The sequence below is a fragment of the Epinephelus moara genome, chromosome 17 (genome assembly GCF_006386435.1).
Source record: "Epinephelus moara isolate mb chromosome 17, YSFRI_EMoa_1.0, whole genome shotgun sequence".
NCBI lineage: Eukaryota > Metazoa > Chordata > Actinopteri > Perciformes > Serranidae > Epinephelus > Epinephelus moara.
Window position 1 is genome coordinate 30,636,222 of NC_065522.1, and position 23,190 is coordinate 30,659,411.

At 39.4% G+C, this 23,190-nt stretch overlaps 2 protein-coding genes across 6 annotated transcripts in view; one reads left to right on the forward strand and one right to left on the reverse strand.

The window, feature by feature from the left end:
* The window catches only part of LOC126404281 (uncharacterized), a 32,982-nt gene extending 25,823 nt beyond the window's left edge, over positions 1-7,159 (forward strand). Inside the window, exons 22-26 of the mRNA XM_050067409.1 lie at positions 1,132-1,256; positions 1,581-1,726; positions 3,538-3,640; positions 4,302-4,438; positions 5,918-7,159. Of these exons, the coding sequence (XP_049923366.1) occupies positions 1,132-1,256; positions 1,581-1,726; positions 3,538-3,640; positions 4,302-4,438; positions 5,918-6,041 (635 nt within the window). The 3' untranslated portion in view covers positions 6,042-7,159. The remainder of the gene's footprint in view (positions 1-1,131; positions 1,257-1,580; positions 1,727-3,537; positions 3,641-4,301; positions 4,439-5,917) is intronic.
* A 4,123-nt stretch (positions 7,160-11,282) lies between these two features.
* LOC126404342 (protein TsetseEP-like) lies at positions 11,283-18,962 on the reverse strand. 5 transcript variants are annotated; one of them, XM_050067524.1, is made up of 10 exons: positions 18,829-18,962; positions 17,652-17,987; positions 17,301-17,360; positions 17,145-17,174; positions 16,495-16,587; positions 16,115-16,138; positions 15,700-15,747; positions 15,467-15,543; positions 15,259-15,304; positions 11,283-14,046 (listed from the first exon to the last, which is right to left on the reverse strand). In XM_050067524.1, exons 1-10 carry the CDS (start codon positions 18,881-18,883, stop codon positions 13,937-13,939), a joined length of 879 nt encoding a protein of 292 aa, XP_049923481.1. In that variant the 5' UTR covers positions 18,884-18,962; the 3' UTR covers positions 11,283-13,936. The 5 variants fall into 5 exon arrangements, with proteins under 5 accessions (XP_049923481.1, XP_049923480.1, XP_049923479.1 ...); XM_050067523.1 differs by having other exon boundaries at positions 15,259-15,310; positions 15,407-15,543; XM_050067522.1 differs by having other exon boundaries at positions 15,259-15,322; positions 15,389-15,543.
* Positions 18,963-23,190: the final 4,228 nt, after the last annotated feature.

Here is a 23,190-nt window from a genome sequence, read left to right on the forward strand (position 1 = left end):
TGTATTCAGCAGTTTCTTTGTTTTTGTTTTTTGTTTTTGGCCTTTTGCCTTTATTTGACAGGACACACTTGAATGTGAGAGGGGGAGAGAGAGGGGATGACATGCAGTAAAGGGCCACAGGCTGGAATGGAACCCAAGGCCACTGTGACACTGCCCTAACCACTGAGCTACTGGGCACCCCGTATTCAGCAGTTTAAAAAAAAAAACATCCATCTGTAGAGCATAAGTGGCTGGTTGGTTCTAGCCTTGGGACCCTTGTGGCATGGCATACCACTCTCTCTCTCTCTCTCCCTGTGTTTCCAGCCTACTATGTCAACTGTCAAATAAAGGCGAAAAACACCCTAAAAGAAAACCATTCAGCTAAAGGTTCATCCGCACCTATTTTACATAGAGGCCCAGTGTGTAAACTGTAACGTGCCCATGAGTAAGCCCAATGATTCTATATAAAGATGGACGACATGTCTCCCCATCCTCCCACTGTACACAAATAAAGCCAAAATATCCAGGATATGGCTGCTGCCATCTTGTGCTAATGACATCACTTGGAGCAAGAGTCTTTGCAGTAGCAATCTCCGTGGTATCGAGTTCCAGCCACTTGACCAGTCGTGAGAAGCACCACTGTATGCGAGCAAACCCCCTTTGTCAAATGCCCTTTGTTATTAAAATGAAATAACTAATTACAACCTAACAGGGTCAGAAAAACATCGGGGTGATAAAACTACCTTAAATGACAGAAACATTTGGGGAGAAATTTATTGGATGTGTTTTTAGTTTGGCCCATGTCCAATCTGCTGACATCATAGGTCACTGGCTTATGACCTGTACTGCAGCCAGCCTCCAGGGGGAGATCGAGACACTTTGGCTTCACTTTTGGGGAGCTGTCATGTCGTCCATCTTCACCGTACAGTCTATGAGCAAGCCAAGCAAACAGGTTGAGGAACAGCCAACTGTTGCTTCAGAAACTATACCACCCCAACATAATGCATTAAAAATACGTTAATACACTTTTGTTAGGGCTCAAGCTATTTTGTACAAGCTCTGTTATATGTCAACAGTCAGATCATTTAAAGCAACACTGGATAAAGGGCAAACCTGGTGTCAACTTTTCAGTCTTATTTCTAAATGTTTCAGCATTCTGGAAGATTCTCATGGAAGGACCCCCTGACACACCTTATGAGAAAGGAACCTTTGAGTTGTTCTGCCAGTTTGGTCCTGACTACCCAGTGAAGCCTCCACTTGTTCGCTTTGTCACACCTGTATCCTGCCAAATAAATACACAGCTTCAAGCATTTGGCTGCACTGTAACACTGCCAGATGGAGTACATCAGTAATGGCATCAAAATCAAACTCTGTGCATGTTTAGAAAAGTAGATGTACAGTTTTCTTAGTCTTATTTATTTGCCATGAGCAGATTTAAGATATCATAACAATAACACATCGGTAACTGAGGCGCATGGAGTGATTCTTTGATCGTGTTTCCAAATTATTGCTTTCAAGAAATATAAAAGTGCCTAAATTTAAATAATTGTAAACATTATATGCACTTTAATTGCAGTGTCACTTTCTTAACATGAACAAAGGTGTACCACTGTAATATCAACAATGTGGGGCGCATCTGCCACAACATATTTGACCGGAACTACAATGCCCAAATCACCATGAGAGATATCCTCAATGCTGTATATGGACTGCTCATCATCCCTGAGCCTGAGGATCCACTGGACAGGTTAGATTTAACCCCCAGCACACTCACAACACACCCATACTGTACACACACACCTATGTTTGTTTATTCAACCAGTGTAAGGGGTTGCTGATTCAAACTGTCAACCCCCATCTCACATTGTCTATTGAATGTGTTTTTTGTTTGTTTGCTTGCTAAAAAAATTAATACATAAATAAGCAAATGCTTCACATTAATGTAACTATGGTAAAGACTGTAATCAATAATTCACGAATTACATGAAGAAAAGCAAGCAAGACAACCACAGGTGGGGGTGAAGGGCTTCATCAGGTATCTCTGTAACACTCATGCTGCTTGTAGTTTGTGATCTTCACAGCCTAATTAGACAAAATGTGTTGTTTAATAACTTGTGCATGTAGTGAGAAGAGAGATACAGGGCTTTACATTCAGGGTGGTTGACTTACATGAAAGGTTTGTTATGAAAAGCATTTTAATTAGGTGATACATGTAAAATCAACAGCCAATCACCAAAACCCATCTTGAAATGTTGCTACAACACTTAACAATCGTTTGGATTGGTCTGACATCATGAGACAGGGTGTGGGCTGTCTTTACAGTTAGTCTGCACAGTGTGAGAACGGGAACTGCCCATTGGTTCGACAGCCCATTGGTTCGACATCCCATTGTTCCGACCATATTAAACTCATTGTTCCGAAATCATCATGATGCCCTGTGGTTAAGGTCTGGTTAGGTTTCGGCACAAAAACCACTTGGTTAGGGTCAGGAAAAGATCATGGTGTGGGTTCAAATGAAAAAGAAAGTGACAAACACATAAGCCGTGAGCCTGCTCCGCCTCAAGCCGGTCGATAAGGTTGTAAGATAAGGTTGTTTCACCATGTTCGAACAGGACGCAAACATACGACTATCACACCACATGGCGTTACAGCACATGCTCTCTGTCCACACTGAATCTGTTAAATATGAAAATCCATTGCATCATGTAAGCAAACCACTTACTTATCAGCTGTGCACTCAGAGATAGTAGACTGGAGTCGTATCCACTGAACAGATGTGTGAGTATTTGCTTCCTATGTTTGTACATTTGAAACAGAAAACACATGTTTTAAATTGGAATAATTACCAGAGATGACATACAATGTAGCCAACAGCAAGTAGGTTCAGCTCTCTGGTGATCTCCCTCCAGCCAGCTGCAACCTTATTTAGGTTTTTGTAGTGAATTGAGAATGTATCTCGTAGCCTAGAAAATTCAATAGAAATAAAATAATTTATTATGAAAAAGATAGTGAGCGGAAACTATACATTTCCTGTGAAAACAGAAGAGTATTTTGAAAAGACACAATAACATGTAACATGTGGAAATTGACACTGCATCCCAGAAAATCAACAATAAATGTACCCAGGATACAAACATGTCATATTTAGACATAAAAATCAACTGACCGAGTAGCAATGTGGGAGGAGTGGGATTGCGATTTTGTTTTCAACACAAATGCTGGAAGTGAAAAAGAAATAGGGACTCAAACAAAAGTTCAGCTTAAAATGACGTGTGACATCGGGCTGCATTGCGTTGTATCGCTTGTGGCAAGTTAGGACGTTCCAATAGACAAAAATGCAATGAAACCAATTAATTCGCTGACGCTCATGCATTAGGCTGCATTGTTGATGAAATTTAAATTAGGAAACAATCTTTACTACTGGATCATAATGAAGTGACTGAACACACAATGTGTTTGACATCACTGTCCCACATTACCAGAACAACTAACTTTTTGGTAAATTTAAATTTGGTAAATGAAGCATTAGAGTTAAAAATGTGTCTTTTTCTGTGAAAGCATTCTGGCTGAGGAGTTCCTGACCAGCCGACAGACGTATGAACAGGAGGCCAAAAAACATACAGAGGAAACTGCTGCGCAATCACGGGATGACATGGAGAAGGTAAATGAATAATGTTGTTTTGAAAAGTTCCACAGGTAAAGAAACACTTGACAATATAAAGCCATTCAGTGCATGAGCCCTGCAATAATCTAAAAAGTAAATTACATGTCAGTATAAGGCAATGCATTACTACCTTTGTGTACTATATACTACCTTTGTGAAGCATACAGATTTTTTTTGGGTTCAGACTGTGTCGGACAGGAGTTGATTCTGTTGTGATTTTGAGGCTGTAGTTTATAATGTTGTGATACAGTTGTATTGGCTTTAACATACAGAAGGTGCTTTCTGATAACAGAATCAGTCTAAGCATGTGCACAGTCTGTTGTAGAGACTTTTTCATTATTAAAAGACTGCCAAAAAGGCAATGGAGGATCATAGTGGTCAAATCAAATCAAAGAATGATTATCAGGTTTTAACAAGGAAGGAGATGGTTTGCGAATCACTGGCAATGCACAGTCAAAGCTCTGCACTGGTTTTGTTTCTAGACAGATAATTGACAGCCTTAGGAGAAGTTGTTATAAGCCATATTAAATGGCTCCAACTATAGTATGTTTTTAAAAAAAAAGTTCATCGTCTTTTTTTATGATGTATCACATTTTTGGCACACATTTACATCATCATGCCATATTAATATTTTCTGTCTTTACTTCTGATTTGAAAGAAATTGGTGGATCCTGAGAAAAAGCTTGTGCCCCCACATCTGATCTGTGCACTCACCAAAAAGATGTTTGTTGATCCAGTGAAAACAAAATTCGGAACAGTGTACGAACGAAAGGCCATCGAAAAATTCCTCAAAACGTAAGTCTGTCTATTTTGGTATTCATTAATGTAATTTTCATCCTTCAGGTATCCTTCAGCATCTGCTGTTGATGTTCCAGGATGAAACATCAACAAAAGCACATGGTTAGGTTTAGGCAAAGCATGTGGTTATGTTAGGAAAATAGTCTGGGTTTGTTGAACCCATCCACCACCTCTCATGGCCACCCTATACTGACTTTCCAGCTCCTTATATCACGTTGTTATCGGCAGTGTTTCAATTTGATGCTTTCCAAAGGTGTATCATACCAACACAACCAGTGCATCCAGTTGTGCTATGAATTGAAGATGTCTGTCCACATATCATACTGCCACATCATACCATCGCGAAAGGTAGTTTATGGCATTGGTGTGTGGCACTGAAATCATTGCAAAAGCGGTGGTATTGGACAACTTCAGAATGAGAAAAGACTCCAACAACTTGCTGTAGACCCAGCAGCGTCTTCTTAGTTTCACTTTCACCAGATGTCGACAGTCGGAGGATGGTAAGGCAACCTCCCAGCGCCCCGTTTACTGCCATGGGCTGGCACAGACTCTCAATTGTATGAATAGAACCGCATGCGTTTCTGTGTGACCATAGCTGTCCGTTGACATTCAATGCAGCAAGTATGTCAGAGCCTGACCGCTTTAATTTGATACATAACAGCTGTGATTGCTTAATGAAAGAGGAAATAAACATGAGAAAGACAACTTGGAGCTACAGCAGAAAAGAAGGGAGGAGGAGAGAAACATCTCAGCAACCAAACCTTTGACACAGAGACAGAGTCTCTTTCAAGACGGTCATACAAGGAATATGCAGGTATATAGTTGCCTGATGAAATGAATATTTTATTCCAATCTCATGCAGTCAAAACTCAAAACTCATGCAGTATAATCCAAGTCTCTTAATGATTTAAAAAAAACATTTTACAATGCTAATTGCAAATGTTAGCTGGGCTGCCGGGCTACACACCTAACACAGCCGAAACGCCTGACCCATTGCTGGGACAGAGCTGCTAATAACTCAAGCTCCGGACATTAACCCATGCTACGATTGTAACATCAAATTTAATTGAATCGACATAGTGACATGTGCCTAACGTTACTGTAACACTAATTAAAACAGACATTTGACTCCGCCATTTCACTTCGAAAATACGTGCTGCTATTGCTCACTGGTTGTAGCCTTTTATAGGGAGGGAGGGCCAAGGGCTCCGAGAGGAGGAGGAGGAGGAGGAGGAGGAGGAGGAGATTCTGGGCTGGAGATCAACACAGAGAGAGGGTGTGTGAGGTCATGCTATACTCCAGATGAAAGTACACCTCTAGTTCTTCACATAGCGATTTTTTAATTCCTTCAATCTAGAAATGATGAATTTCGCTTATTGCCCCTTTAAACTTAAAAGCATTTTAATAATACAGCCCACAAGGTTAAAATCTGTCATGATTCCTTGTGTTTTCTAGTAACTGATCATTCTTTTACAGAAGCACATGTGATCCCATGGGTGACCCAGCAGAACTGCTCACCAAAGCTGATCTCACACCAGCCAATGACATGAAGAAAATGGTGATGGATCATCGTGCTAGACAAATTCAGCAAAAGCTGTAGAGAAAAGTTGGTGCTACAGCTGTGGTGTTTTACATCAGTGTCACAGTAAATGAGACAGGAAACTATACAATACAATACAAAACAAACAATATTCAAAATTTTTGATTCTAATACATACACGTAGTTATACACAAGAATGCTAGTTATAACAAACTAATACGACTTTGAACTGCTTTTAGCAAGGATGGATTACTTACTTACTTAATGGGCCTACAATAGAAAAGGCGCTCTATATACTGTGCAACCATATTAAGTACAATCCCCCTTTCTATTGTATCAAACAGCCTTCTCACACAACAGAAATGGGCTGATTTATACAACTTAAAACTTTAAATGCTCAGGCTAAATACACTTCTTGATATATGTGAAAACAGACTGTTTACAGGTTCCATGGACGCACAAGTCACCCTTGATTTAGGACTAACAACTACTAACACAGGCCATAAACTATAAACTTGGCACTTCTGTCTGAACAGGTGCTCTTTGTGCTGTTGCCAAGCCTACTGTGCTGCTTGGCAGAATACAAGAGGTGCGCCCTCTGCTGGCTACTGATTGGCTACTCAGTCCCCACAGTCTTGAACAAACAAGCAGCCTTTATAACAAATATTGTACAACTAATTTTTAATTACTTCACATTCAAGGTCAGAAGAGGGATACTATAATCTGCTTGCTGTCAACTTGCTTAACAGGTCTTTTAAAACATATATGATGCTTCTGATGCTGTCAGAAATAAACATCTAACTCAGCAATAAGCAGGCCTATATTTAATCATTCATTAATGAGAAACACACAAATGATCATCATGGTCATGCGTCATGATGTTTCATGTGGAATATAGATACTTTGAACCCTGCAATAAATTAAATTCTTTTTCATGTTATGTCTCAGGCACAAATTCTCTATTTTAGCTTTCGCTGTTTTCTGTTGATTGATTTCCTTTGAGTTTTAATTGATTTTAAAGTTTCATGCTGTCTTTTGAATTTGGACACAGTTGATTTTGGGTAAAACCCCAAGTTAAAGAAAAAGTGAGCTTCATTGTTTCTCATGCATAAACATTTGCATATTACTTTTATTTCTTTTATTTACAGGATGGAAACGCTTTTCGTAAAATAAAAGCACATGAGAAAAGTACTCGTGTTCAGATCACTTTATTATTTTAAAAAAGATCAAATCTGCAGTGTTTGCAGTGCAGAGCTGTAGTATCATAGCACCTGGTCATCTGTCATCTCTCTCTCTCTCTGACTCACACACTCACTCACTCACTCACTCACTCACTCACTCACTCACACACACACACACACTCCTGTTCTCTCATCAGGTAAATAGACCTTGGAAATTATGTAAAAAAAAATCACCCAGACAATAAATAATAACATCAAAAACCAAATGGGTAGGGACCAGAGAACGAATGTGCTCTGCTCGTGTACACACCTTCAAATGACTATACAGTGTGTGTTACACCAAAAGTCTGATCATTTAGTGAGGGGGGAAATGTAATGAAAACAAATTAGATACAAATATAGTAATAAAAAACAGTTACAAACAATGGAATTTGGAAATAAAAGCATACAGTACAAAAACATTACAAATTTATAAGCATACCACCCTATAATACTGAGTCTCTAAATATTTTTTTATTGTCCTCTCTGGTCTGTCTGTATAAGATGACACAGAGGATTCAGAGCTTAAAAAGTGTTCCTGAGACAGCCCTATTGGACAGACTAAGTCCAGTCAAGGGGCAGTACCTGAGACATGATGGTCCAGTGTATCAAAAGCCACACAAATATCAAAATGAGCCTATGAACAATGTCCTGCATCTGAGTTTAAATTTAAAAAAAAAATCAGAATTTTTAAGCACTCAGGAGTATAACTGGTGCATCATTTTTATATCTCATTGTTGAGAATTCTGAATGAAAAGTTGGCGCTTCAATTATTTCATTGAAAACATGGCAGCCATTTTATTTTAACCTTTAAATGCACTTATATAATGCAGATTAAACCATATATTAAAATCATATTGTTTACAAATGTTTCTGAATATAGTACCCCATATACTATTTATCTTAATTCCATGGTATCTTGTGTGTCTTACACATGGAGTCTTCTATTACCTCTTACCAAACAAACAAGTCAGCACAGTCATCACTAATCACAGTCACTTGGGGGACAGGCTCGGAGGATGAGCACTTTGCTCCCGTGATAACGCTGTCCCACCCATGTAGGCTGATCATTCTAAAATTATTGGTGTGATTTTTGTAGGGGAGTGTATCTGCATCAAAAATAAAAATAAAGTTAAATAATGACTTTTCAGTCTGCATACTTTTTTTTTCTGGGTGTGCTCTGAAATAATTTTTTTACGGTGAAATTCAGAAGTTTAATACACTGGTTGACTCACCATGACACCATTGTATTCATATAAAATAAATACTCTTCTGCCAACCCAGGTTAAAGTAAATTATGTTACATGTCATATTATTAATGCATGTCTTTTTACCCTAAAATAAGGGGTTCCCTTACGGTGCTCCACTGCTGTTCTTTGCTCATTTTTAGGTTGCAGTCAAGGACTAGCGGGGCATGCTTTGGTTGTTTATCAGACAGACTACTCCTGTAGGTTAACGTTAGTGATGACATTGCCTCTCCAGCCTCGTAGCTTCAATTCTTCTGCATGTGTGCATGTTTAGTTTATCTCATGCATGCACATGAGGATGACGAACCCACTCTCATTCCCAGATTTTCAAATACCAACGCTTTGTCACTCCTTTTGGCGTCACATTGCGAAATACAGCTGAAACACATTGATAGATGTGGTTATTGTTGTGGAACGGCCGTGGTTAGGTTCAGAGAGCAAACCTTCATAGTTGAGTTCAGAAAAAAAGATCACATTTTGGGTTAAATTAAGTATGGTTGATATAATGTGATGTAGCCTATGCATCATTTTTGGTTTCACACGGGATACAGACTGTGGTCGACTGGATAAAAGTCTGGTTTAGTCTGACCGACCCATCAGTGTCTGGATTTAGACTCTGATACACCTGCTGTCCTCAAAAAGAAAGATTTATACTTTTTGTATACAGGTTAAAAATGTCTCTTTACTCATTGATTTTATTTCTGAACTGAAAAATACAATAATGACTCAGCTAAAGACAGTTAAATACATTTTATTGTTGCTTTGCTTCTTTGGTTTCTCTCTGACTCGCTCTGTTTTTTCTGTGTATTCTATTTTGGCGGTTCTCATCCACTGTGACTTCCTGTCTTAAACTGAGCAAACCACAGACTAAATCATGTGACTGAATTTCACTGCCATTTACGTGACAATAAAGTCTGTTAGGACTCTAATGCGCATGTTGTCACGTAAACACCTGCTTGACTGAGGTCAAAATTCAGGCTACAACAAGATAAGTAATGTAACTATTTCAGTTACTTCATGTAAGATGTTACTTTTGATTACTTTTCAAACAAATGCTTTAAACTGGGCGATAACGTCCTAAAAACTAAAGTGCATTGCGGCACGTGTTCTGGTTGTGCCCAAGATGATCCAATTTTCTTATTATTTATAACTTTGTCTGATATCCTCCGACACATGGTAGAACCTGATCCAGTGCTGGCTGTGTTTGGGGCACTGGGAGAGGATAGTGCTCTTAGAGGACTCACTTCCTTTGTGGCAAGGTTAATAAGCACATAGATTAATTCTACTGAAGTTGAAACAGGTACAAGCTCCCACTTACACCACCTTGATCAAAGATGTTATGCAGCACTTTATACTGGAAAAACTCTATTACACTCGATACTTTGCTAAAATCCTAAATAATAGCGATCATGAGATCATAAAGCAGCTTTGTACCTTTTGGTAACAATAGTTTTATTTGTTGTTCATGTCCTTCTGTTCTTTAAAAATACAGGTACACTTGAATTTGTTACTGTACATCCCAAATATCTAAGTAACAATACAAAGTCTAATAAATAACATAGAGAATAATCTAAATAGTTGTTGATGTTGAGGCTTCTGTCCTCTTTAATGTGTAGTGTGATATTGTCAGCCTTTCCTCCTGTGGGTCAGCTGTGGTGGGCTTGTTCGTTTTCAATGTAGGTCAGTGTTATCTTTATGAAGTGGAGAGTGGACTTTTTAAACCCACGCACCAAGGCCAGGCCAACAGTTGTGCTACATTAATCTGAACTAAAATGTTGTAAATTGACTTTAAGTACAATGAAAACGGGTAAATAGTTAAAAGTATGTGTTTTGACAGCTTTAATTTAAAAATATAATTTATATTTTGTAAAAATCTGGTGAAAGTCACTGTGAACAGAGCGTCTCTATCTTCCCTGGTATATGTCGTTGTATTGCTGTGCAGTTTAAGGTAAATGGGTAATCATGGTGCGGACAGTGGCTTATTGTTGGAAACAAAGAGAAACAAACAATGCATAAATGTGTTCTCTGTCTTCAAGTGTTTTAATGCTTTCAACTAGATGTGTTAACATTGAATGAGGGTGGAAACATTGGGTTTAATTAGATTTTTTTTAATTATCAATCACAGTTTCAGCATCTCAGCCTCTTAGTATCCACAGGGCTCATTTATAAAACAGTGTGTAGGATTCATACTAAAAACGTATGTACAGACAACAGCCAAATATGACATGCACCAAAAAATATTTGACAGTTTCTCCAACCATCTTGGTTGCCAATTTCCTGTCTCCAAAACGCTGGTAAGCATGGGTCAAAGCTTCTCCCATCAAGTCTGTTTTTATAGATCACACGCCTCTTTCAGGCCTCGTTTTGTGCATACACAGTTGGTGTGTCTCAAATCACATACTTCCGTTAGTACTATGTAGTATACTATGTGCACTGTGTACTCTTTGGTGTAGTGTGCGACGTTCGACAGGGTAGTGTTGTCTCAAACCAAACACGGCTGTTGTGCACTCACCGGAAATGATGACCGCAAATTAGCTAGTTAGCAAACTAGCATTAGCATTCCCGTTATCGTTCGCGGTACCAAATCATTACAGACTGCTAAATGACCCCAATAAACATACTGCTGGCTTATACCTGACAACAGAAAAAAAACACTTGTATTTGTACAATGCAGCGACGTTCACGGTCGCACAGTCCTCGAACGCTATTTCCAGTGTGAAAAGTGGTCCCTCCCCTTCCGCTACGTAGCCAAGATGGCGACTATTGAGGGCGAGAAGTGTCCATAGTTCGTTTTGAGTGCACCATCCGGGTATTCATAGCGCACTGCACGTTTTGAGTGCACCATCCGGGTATTCATAGCGCACTGCATTTTTCCATACTTCTCAGTGTGAACGCACTTATGCACTCTAAATATTAAGTGTAAGTACAGAAGTACGCGATTTGAGACACAGCAAGTGTTTATAAATGAGACTCCAGGTGTTTCACAGCTTACAAAACAAACTACGTCCATGTGGGATTTCAGTTGTGAATAAAAGTATGAGCAAATCAAAATGTTGTATAGAAATAATAATAATAATAATAATACACTTTATAGACAGCACAGTGCTGAAAAGAGAGGAGCACAAGAAAAATTAAAAACACACATTTAGTGGTAAAATGGTAAAACAATGTCGTAACAGTATAAAAACATGCATCAATACATTATATATATATACACACACAGCAATTCTGTTACAATGCCGCCCTAAAGTAGAGAGTCTTTGAAAGATTTTTAATCCTCTGGTCGATCAGTATAAGAAGACACTGGACAGATTAAATCCAGTCAAGGACAGGACCTGAGACTCTATCCTTGATATGATTTATAAAATGATGATCCAGTGCATCAAAAGCCACACATGTAAAAAACTTACAAACTTCGGCCTGCATCTGTGTTTTCATCAACAATATTACAAAATCGCTGTTCCCATATCAGGGATTTTAGCACCTAACAGTGTATCTGGCACATTATTTTTATGTCTCAGTGTTGGAAATTCTGGATGGAAAGTTGGCACTATTTGACTCTAACCCTAACATTGTGTTATGCAGATGATCCCAAATAATAAAATTATATTGTTCATAAACTTTTCAGAATATCTTTTAAATTTCATGTTTATCCTTTGTATGTTACATATACGGTATAACCTGCTGTAACCTCTCATAAGATGACACTTTTTAAACCCAAATCAGTCAGCATATAATCACTATTCACAATCACATGTTTAGGGTCATGACAACATGGTTTGTGCACACTCAGAGCTGCTGTCATCAAAACCCTCTAATAACAAAGACAGTGCCACTCTCTATGAAACCTGACACCCATCACATCACTGTGACTGTGATTTAACATGCACCTGTGTGTATTCATACGTCAGTCAACAGTGCCATCATGAGGTCAAACACCTGCTACACTATATTGCATCCATCATACAGTAAATGAATGATGTAGCACCCTTACCTACATTTAATTAATGAATTCATTTATTAATTAATTTGCATCTGCATATAACCTTAACAAGTCATAACCATCTTCTGAATTAATTTTAGAGGGTGAAAGTAGGTTGTTTAATGCACTTATTGACTCACCATGACACTATTATATTCATATAATGTTAATATGGCTCTCTTATGTTGCTCTCCTCCTGTTCTGCGCTCATTTTCAGGTTGTGGTTGACTGCTACCAGGGCGTGCTTTTAGTTGTTTACTTCTCTTGTAATTTAACGTAAGTGTTATCAATACTTTTCTGGCCTTGTGGCTCCGAACCGTAGAAGGGAAACCTCTGGTTTCATGAAGCTAACTCAGTTAGCTTTAGCCTGTCTCGTAGCTAGTAACTAGCTTTTACAGTCCTGTAATTCTGCAGTGAAGACTGATCGGGAAATGTTGCGATAAAGTTGTGTCAAACAGGTGCTTTATTTCTCTTGTGCCGCGAATGCAAAGCACAACTCTTTTTACTATCGTTACACAGGAACCTGAGATTATCAAGTCACTCTCTTGTGACTGCTGTAGCTTTGGAAAGCAGGCGCTTCACTGTGTCTGCGGCACTTGCCTTCCCTGTTACAGCACTTTACTATACACACACACACAAGAGAGTCTTATAATATATATATTATTTCTTGTAACAAATGCCACCAGACTACCTCACATATACACGTAACCATTCTCTGACTTCTGGCAGACAGTGATACAGCCTCTGGGGGCAGACCCCCAATTTTTTGGCATTCCGGTTTGATTTGGGCGGAGGAGGCGAATTTCCGTTTCCGACTTCCGTTTATATATAAGTAAATATGCTGAACCATTGCAATGGATTCAGAGTTTGCAGTGACGCCAATTATGTTCCGCCTCGTTAGTTCACCGCACGGACTGTTTAACCTGGCAACAAATGTTGCCGGCTCAAACGTGATTGATCAATATCACGCGGACTACAAACAGCCTACAACCGGAAACCAGGGCTCTTCCGCTCTTCATCCGGAGGCAAGATCTCCAGGGTTTGCCTACAGACTCTACATTCACTGTATGTAGAGTCTGTATATAGAGACTAACACGTAACCTGTCTTAAAGGGGAAATGAGAACCATGCAAGTTTTCCCCTTGTATCAATCAGCAAAGAGTCGTAGCATGAAGTGTGTGAATTAATTTACTTTATATTGCACATTCTGGGATGTGACTGTTATGCATGCACACATCACAGTGTTGACAGTGGACCAATATATTGTGCAGCGTTGACCCGGGTCTTTAACTGGAGGCACCTGATAGAAAATATTTGTATAGACATATATAACAGTTATTTTTTTAGGTAAGTGGGTAATCTCTATAAAATGAAATCTGCACATGTATGCAGAATCTTTGGGCAACAGAAGCTTATTGTTTTCACACTGATAGCCGATGGGTTTCGAGATTGGTAGCTGGGTCAAAGAACCAAAAGCTATACTAATACGTACTAATAAGTCGTCGTGTCACTGTTGTTTCCCATGTTCTTCAGACTCATTGTCCTGGGTTTGTCCTGGTTCTTCCCCTTGGTTGTTTTGTCTGTTGTGTCCTCTCTTGTATGGACTGACGCTCGTACCTATAGGACACAAAACAAGTTAGAGATTAGGTTTAGGTTAAAGCTTAGCTAACAAGTTTCCTAACTGACCTTAAATAACTATGGTAATGAACAAAATGCCAGAAGGAAGTTAAACATTAGCAGTAAGCTTGCCAGCTGTAGCGAGTCACTAATGAGCTCTGTGAGTATAATCACTACACCACCAGGTTTCCAAAACCCAATATTTGCAAAAATGCACAAATTTATTTTGCTGCAATGTTATTGACATCACTAAGTAGTAGGCTTCAGCGATATCATAGTATTATATTACACCAGGGTATTTAGAAATCCAGACGTTCATCTTTGTATTGAACTCATATGGAGGGGCTGTATTAAAGGGAAATTTTGGTTTATTTCAATCTGTCTCCTATCGTCCTAAATTTGTTTCAAGTGACTAGTGACATAAAAATAATAGTTAGCATGTTAGCCGTTAACCTAGATACAGCCAGGGCGCATAGTAGCGTCAGACCTGTTAAAACGTAAGTGAACGGGCAACCTTCAAGTGCAAAGTTAGTCNTTGCCCGTTCACTTACGTTTTAACAGGTCTGTAGCTACTATGCGCCCTGGCTGTATCTAGGCTAACGGCTAACATGTTAACTATTATTTTTATGTCACTAGTCACTTGAAACAAATTTAGGACGATAGGAGACAGGTTGAAATAATCCGAAATTTCCCTTTAAGGTTGTATGTAGTGCACATCATGCACCACCAGAGGTCAGTCTCTGGTGGAACAGGCAACTGAGCTGGCAAACATCGCAGCATTTGGAGTTATTGAGTCATGGGTGGTATAGTGTTCATGATTTTGCAGTCATATGAATGTTGATAAAGGTAAAACTGTGCTGGCTGACCAACTCAACAACCCTCCAGCACACGGAGCTNAACAAATTTAGGACGACAGGAGACAGGTTGAAATAAATCATGCGCCACCAGAGGTCAGTCTCTGGTGGAACAGGCAACTGAGCTGGCAAACATTGCAGCATTTGGAGTTATTGAGTCATGAATGGTATAGTGTTCATGATTTTGCAGTCATATGAATGTTGATAAAGGTAAAACTGTGCTGGCTGACCAACTCAACAACCCTCCAGCACACGGAGCTGTAACACCTGACTTCAACAGTGTGGAATGAAGGATGTTACATCTGCATGTGAGCCTACGTCCTACAATACAGTAAAGACAGAACTTGTTTTTACTTACCATCATCATTATTTGGCCCTGGCACAGGCTGTGCTTCTGGCTCTGCCTCTGGCTCTGCTTCTACCTCTGGCTCTGCCTCTGCCTCTGGCTCTGGCTGTGGCTCTGCCTCTGCCTCTGCCTCTGCTTCTACCTCTGCTTCTGCCTCTGCCTCTGCCTCTGCCTCTGGCTGTGGCTCTGCCTCTGCCTCTGGCTGTGGCTCTGCTTCTACCTCTGGCTCTGCCTCTGCCTCTGGCTGTGGCTCTGCCTCTGCCTCTGCCTCTGCCTCTGCCTCTGGAGCCACCATGTCTGTGGAAAAGAATGAAATAAAATATTAGAATACATGTTAAAATTCTGAAAAGGAAGAGTAGCTGTTATTATCTTACATTAACTGCTGCTCTTCCTTTGGGTCAGAACATTGTGCTGCTGTCGTGCTGGTGACACCTAATGTCGATATTTACTTACCAGAATCTCTCTGATTTTCTCTGTTCCTGTCCCTCAGTGGTACTAGCTCTGAAAATTTGTATTAAATTGTAATTGTGTAAATTGTCTTTAAGAGCTAAATACTTTTAAGATGTAACAAATATATAACTTCAGTATCTCTTTATATGAAGTGTTGACATGGCTGCTAGATGTACAGCTGAAATCTTATTGATGAAAAACATTAATCACTTCATTATCACTGATGATCACAGCCAGACAGTGGCAGTTTGTCAAAACTGCAAATGTGTCTCATTCTTTTCTTTAAAATGTGTTATAATTATGGATGAACATATTTCAGAAACAAATGTGTGTATCCCTCATTGTGTGAATGAGGGATGAATGAAACAGGAGTTATATCTGCATGTTCATTATAAGATACAGTCCTTTAGTTACTTACCGTAACCTTCATTTGGTGCTGCGTCTGTGGGAGAAATGTAAAAAAATAAAAGTGTTGTGCTCTAATCACAGGTGAATATAACCGTTCTTGAATAATTCAATAAACATGTGCAACATTGTGAATATAGCATGCAATTCTAACAAACATTGTTTATTCTAATATGGATCAGTTTTGACCCCCTTATGGTTTTATTGACCAAGTGTTCAGTTATAGGTTTATTATTTTTTAAGTCATTCTTCTGGCAATAGTGACAAATCAGAAAAATCTGTCACGCTGTATATATGGCATTTCACTGTTGTTTCAAGACAGGCTTAAAAATTGGGAACCTATTCTTTTAATTGGGGTAAAAAAAAAGAAGAGAGGAGAAGTTTTTGACTTACTGTTATTACGTCTCGAAAAGCCAACAATGACAATGACAATGGCAATTCCTCCAATGACAGCAATGACTACATATACTATGTGACCGTGCTCTTCTGAAAGAACAGAAGAAACATGTCAAGATTTGTTTTTTACTGTGAGATTCCAAGATAACACCGGTTCATTCATTTTTCACACCCACTTCTCCTGCCTAGGGTCACAATTCATACTCTGTCCCACCAAAACTGTCCATTACAATATCTTTAATTGCAGCATTACTGTTTAGAGCAGGGCTATTCAGTTACAAATTATATTGGGCTGAATTTCCTAGCCTAAAGCCTATTCACAGCCTTTTTTTTTTAGCTTTCAATAATGATAAATTTTAGACAAACACAAATTTATGTCAGAAAAAATAGCAATGCTTGACCTGACCTCCAGAGGAGACTGTCCTATAATGTACAAGTCAGGACAGCAAAAGCAGTGCATGAACCCATTTATCATCTCAAACCACAATGATGAAGAAACACTGTCCAAGCTCAACAACCCTCCAGCAGACGGAGCTTTAACAGCTGGCTTCAACAGGATCTTGTAGGAATGAAGGATGAATGATGCAGGTGTTGCATCTGCATGTACATCACAGGGGACAGCAAAGACAGAACTTGTTTTTACTTACCCCAAAACGTTGTTGGCTCTGGCTTTGGCTCTGTGAAGAAACATTAAATAAAATGTAAAAAAAAAACTATGTGATAAAATTCAGACCCAAAGAAAGAGCAGCTGTTATGCTGGTGACAGCTAATGAGGATAAAATTAACTCAAGATATTTACTTACCAGGTTTATTCAGTTCTTCTGTGTTACTCTTGTTTTCTGTTAAATTGTTATTGTGTAATACTAGTCCATACCCGGGGATGTGTTATGTATAGAGGAATAAGAAATCAAACACAGTATATTAGAGGAGATGCAAAATCAGAGCACTGTAAATGCACTGTGTAATAAATATTAATGTAAGACAAAGAATGCACACTGTATTAAGAAACATGCTTTATAGCAAAATACATGGAGCATAGTTTTGGCTGACGGCACGGAGGCACGCAATATATCCCCCTAAGTCGTGCACACTGGAGCTTTAACATGTGACAGATATTGGCTTTCACTTGTCTCATTGTGGTTAGAAATACTCACCAACATTGAGGAGAATGTTGCATTGTGGGTACTGACTTGAAATGACACGGCAAGTGTAATTTCCCTCATCCTGTTCATTTACTTGGCTCAGTTTTAGTGAAATATTTCCCTTGGCCATTTCATCATAGAAGAGAGCTGTTCTACCATTAAAATGCTTATTCTGATAAGTTAGGTCATCCCTCCCTTTTCGATAGAGGTGCACATCTTTGTCTTTGCAAGTCCACTCCACTTTTTGAGTCTTCTTGTCAAATGGGGTTTCCAGTTGGCATGGCAGAATGGCGTCATCACCAACTTCGAATGTAACTGTTTTATGTGAGCCAGGCACACCAGAGTCTCCTGAGGAAACAACCATTGCATTAAGCCTTACTGTTGTAATATTACAGAACACTTTGTTTCTCAATATTGAGTAAAACACAGACAGCTGAGCAGCTGGACAGCTGGTCCTTTATGACAGTACACAGGCCTATGTAAAAAAAATTAATTCAAATGTAGCACAAATTTTAACCAAATCTCCTGAAAATCAGGAAAATACAAAATTCACTACAACAACATTCAGTAAACAAAAACTAATTTGCCTCTCAGACATGGCAGCAGCATGAGACACAAAAGAGCACACATATACAAAGGAACAGCAATAAGATACACTATAAAAAAAAGCTGGCAAAAGACACAAAATTAAAAACCACCACAAAATCTGCACGCAAACACCAGTTGAGCCAGTTAATGTTACAGCAGCATTATAAGATCAGCAGGAATTACAACCAGATTTGTGTTCAGTGTCTCAAACCAACACTCGGGTTTGGAGATTAAAATACACCATGAAGCCGATTCAGCAAACCAATAAGTCAAAGTCCTCCTGAAGCTGACATTTAAATTACTAATGTACATTTTACACTGATTTAGGCGTTTGTTATCACTAGAATTAAAACACACCACATTTCGATCCAAGTTGCTTCTCTGATCATCAAGAAACTGCAAACACACTACATTAGAGTGCGCTAAGTTAGCTGAGCCTGTCTGTTAAGGCCTAATTTAACGCATCTTAACATAATGTGGGTCAAATGGTCCGAACTGAATAAAGACTCATCAGCTGAGTCAAAGTTTGTCAGTAAGTTAAGGGCCTGTGGTTTGCTGTAATGGCGTTTACCTGTTCACTCGACAAGTGAGAGAAACTTACCTGTAGCGCTCGCCACAGCGAGACAGGACAGCGGAATAAGATGCATAAAGTTCATGGTCGCTGGATGAAGAACGGACAGATCCGCTGAAGATGATTTGACGCGTTATGACGGGTTAAAAACCGGATGAAACATTCGGTCGTCTGTAGGGTGTCGTCTCACCGTTTATTACTTTCACTTTGGCATTTCATAATTCAGGAAGTGGCTTTAACAAACATTTACATATTTATTCATGGACTCCCTCTTTTACTTCTAATTTAATTTTATTATTGTATTATCTAACGCTATTATACACAGACTGTCCAACAACTGCACTTTCTTTTTTTCTGATTCACAATCTTTAAAAAAAACTGTCAGCTGTTATTAACTCAGTAATGAAGGAGACATTTGCGGGCCAATCATTAAATATTGCAATATTTTCAGTGTACGACTTTATTCCCACAAACACCTCTTGAATGCATTTATTTATTCAACATACAATGCTGTACATATATCATATCTTTGCTCTTATTCTATTCTTGCTTTATTCTGCTGATGCATGTATTGTTAAGATTTCACACTTACAGCCTCGGCACAGTGGCAATATATATTTTATTTTTATTATTTTTAATATCTTAAGTACTGGTGTTACACACTGCAGCATAATGCACATTTATTTTTATTTTTAATGCACATCTTTATTTCTATTTATTTTATTGTTTTATATTTACATACTTCTATGTCATACTCTTATTATTCTTACTTCTTATAATTCTCTATTCTCTGCATCGGCGCGACTGTAACGATCTACAGTTTCCCCTCAGATATCAATTAAGTATTTCTGACTCTGATTTTGATTCTAAAGTGTTTCATTGATTCTAAACAGTCAGAAAAACAGCCTGTTTTCAGCTTTGTGACGACGACTTTTCCAACTGATCCAAGAGGGTGTTTAATAGGTTGATTTAGTTTAAGAAGGAGGATTTTATCAATTCATAATTCTCTTCTCTTTTTCTAGAGCTAGAAATGTGTGGGGCATTCTGTTACAGGCCACCACCAGGGATGTCCGGACAATGCCACAGGTTTTTGTTTTTTTTGTTTTGTTTGTTTTTTTTGCTGCACTTGTGCTACATGCACATGGTTAATCAAAATCAAAAATTTGATAACATGTAGCTCCAGCAGTGTTATTTACCTTCTTGCATGTGGCGTTCAATTTGTCAGTAAAACAATAAGACAGCTAGATTCAGGATCAACAATCATAAAAGTGCCATTCACTGTGCTGATCCTCAATCAGCTGCTGACAGACACTTTCCAGATGGTAATCATTCTACATCAAATTTGGCATTCTGGGGCATTGACATGATGGAAGCGAGTCACTGTGGGGTCAAACAGACCAAATTCTACTCCAATGTGAGTGCAGATACACTTACCTGATACCACCACATCCCAGTGGTTTAAATGAGGAATGTGACATGACCTGTTTGAGACTTTGCTTTGTAGTGCCTGCTAATTGACTTGTAATAATGTGGCCTGTTGGTAATTTTCTTCATGTGTGCTTAATCAAGCTGCTGACGACTGCCTAGGTGCACCTAAGAGTGACTTCTGTATATGATGAACCAGGTATGCATGCCTCGTTCTGTAAGTGTAGGTCCAACATGGACTGAAACGTGCACTTTTTGCACTCTATGCACATTTGCACAATTTTTCACTGTCTGTGCAGCAAGCCCCGTTCTAGGCAGGCATATATGAGGGGGCAGTTATAAATGTGAAGGGGGCATCATGCTCCAGCACATTTTTGCCATAGGTAGAGCTGACAAATAAAGGTCACTCACTCACTCACTCACTCACAGGATGTGGGGACGCTGTGTGAGTGCCCTATAGAGGATGTCAAAGCACCGTGGTCTCGAATGTGCTCGCCGCTTGTTTTGTTGTTGACAACAGTGTTTTCTACATGGAACTGGGTTGTTGTTAGCTGTGTGTCCAGCCCCCAACCTAAAGAAATGGACTGCACTTTGTCAGGCCTCTACCCTAAGACCTGTCCAACTTGGGTGTCCCACCTGAAAACTAAGCCCCTGCTGGTATAGCTCTTAGGGTCACTGAGGCACACAAACCCCCTGACTACAATAAGGTGGCAATCCCTCAGGGAGGAAAACTGAAAAATAAAATAAACAAAAAATAAACTAAAAATTAAGAAAAAATAAAATAAAAATATCCTTCATCCAGGCACAACCAACATCTTAAAATAAAAATATCCTTCATCCAGGCACAACCAACATCTTAACGTTTATCTTATTGGATGGCCATTAGGCATCTAGACATATGAAATAAATTTGAACCTAATAATTACAATAACCTCACTATAGCCAGTATTTACCAAAGTTAGTCTTATAAAAAAAACCTCTCAAAATAACAGAACTAACAAACACAACAGATATAGGCTAGAGCAGAACATTTTATATTTTTTTGTTTTGGTTGTTTTTTGTTTTTTCTGTGTTAACAATTTCACAGAAGTCTCTTCACTCCACTCTCATTTGAGCTGCTGAAAGCTGCAGGAGTGAAAAGTTAATAAAAGCTTTGTAAAAACTGCTGTGATTATCAAAAACACTGCTATATTTACTTTAGTTTTTTGTTGTTAACTACATATTAAGTATCTCACGACACAAGACGCTACGACGAGTTTAGCGGAGCTTCACTTTACTGCTGCATTCTCACTAGGCCCGTTTCCACTGAAGAAGTTCCCGGTACTATTTGGGGGGCAGGAACTACTACAGGAACGTCCTCTCAACCGCCGTGTCTCCACTGAGAGAGCGGAGTATGAGGAAGGTTCCTGTAAAGTTACGGGCTCTGGATGTGACGTAATCGTTGCGCGACCATTTTGACCGGGGCTACGTAGGGACGTTGTTAGCTGTTAGCCGATAGCGGTGTCTGTAATAACTCAGTAAATGGCCCGTGAAAAAAACATTTTTTCCAGCGGATGTCTTAGTTACAACATGATTGAGCTAACTGGAGTAGTTTCATGTCGTATCCGACAACGGGAGGCTTTTAACAGATGCTGTTGTGAGCTGTCCCTGTCAGCTGCAGCCACTACTGATGCTTTCCAGACATCGTGATTTCCCATAACTGAATAAATACCACACATAGCAACACAAAACTGCTTTGCTAGCTCAATCATGTTGTAACTAAGATATCCGCTGGAAAGAATATTTTTTTCACGGGCCATTTAGTGAGTTTTTTTTACATGGCGGCGGAAGCTATATGAACGAGCTAACCCTCGTCTGCTGAGTTTTAAAAATGCCGGCTATTTTGTAGCTTTCTGTTCACGTCACATCCCTCCTTGAGTATATCCAATCAGCACCAAGTAAACCCCAAGCCCCAGCCAGGAGTCTTTCGGGGCCGTTCTGAGTACCTACCCCGAGGCAGGGACTTGTTTAGCCCCTGTAAAAGTTCCGGAACTCTGTCCTTAGGGGGTGGTTCCTGCGGTGGTGACACGCACCAACGGCCCCGGCCCCGTAAAATTACCCCGTAGTTCCTGCGGTGGAAACGGGCCTACTGAGACTGAGAAATCTGACGCTGGTGCATCTTGGCTCATTTGCATACTAAACAGTGATTGGGTGTTTACTCACACACAGCCGGCACACAGCGCTGAGTGAAGTGGAAACAGATGAGAAAACTTTTCTGTTATTTCAAGCTGCACGTAACTGTAAGTAATGAGTCATTGCTTTTATTAGGGTGTTTAATCTTTCCATGTATCTCTTCCTTGCACAATTCCTGGGGATGAACTGCATGAGTCTTGCGCAATCTGGTACTTTCCTCGCTCTGAACTGGAATGACAGATATGTGAAAGTGCGTAAACTCTGTGTGTGTGAGATATCGACCCGCCTCTTGTGTGTGGGAGCTGGTCTGGGGCACTTCCTGTTGCAGCTGGATTGTGGGCTGTCTGTGCCCTGGAAAGACTGTCCTCTGTGACGGTCCTGTTCTAAGGTGTCCAGTTTAGCATTGATGAATCTGTGTCTCTGTTAAAGGGTTTTATATTGTTATACCAAATACCAACAACTATCATAAGCCCTACAAAATTGTTCCTCTTCAAATTTATAATTACTCTGTTGAGTTTTTGACAACGACTGATACTATGGAGCTATATTTTGATGGGGGGTTGACTGTTTTGTTAGTGTCTCTAACATGAGCACAAGCATGATCATTACGTGATAAATATTCTTGCTGGTAACAAAACTGTGCTGCAAGCTAATGGACATTCCTCAGCTTCAGGCCAATCAGATGTTCAGAGGCGGTAACTTGCCATTAAATGTAGTAATGCACCGGCAAATAGCTTTGCAAATGTTTTGAAGTAAGGAAATGCAGTCAGCAAATTTGTTAAACGCTCGGGCCAC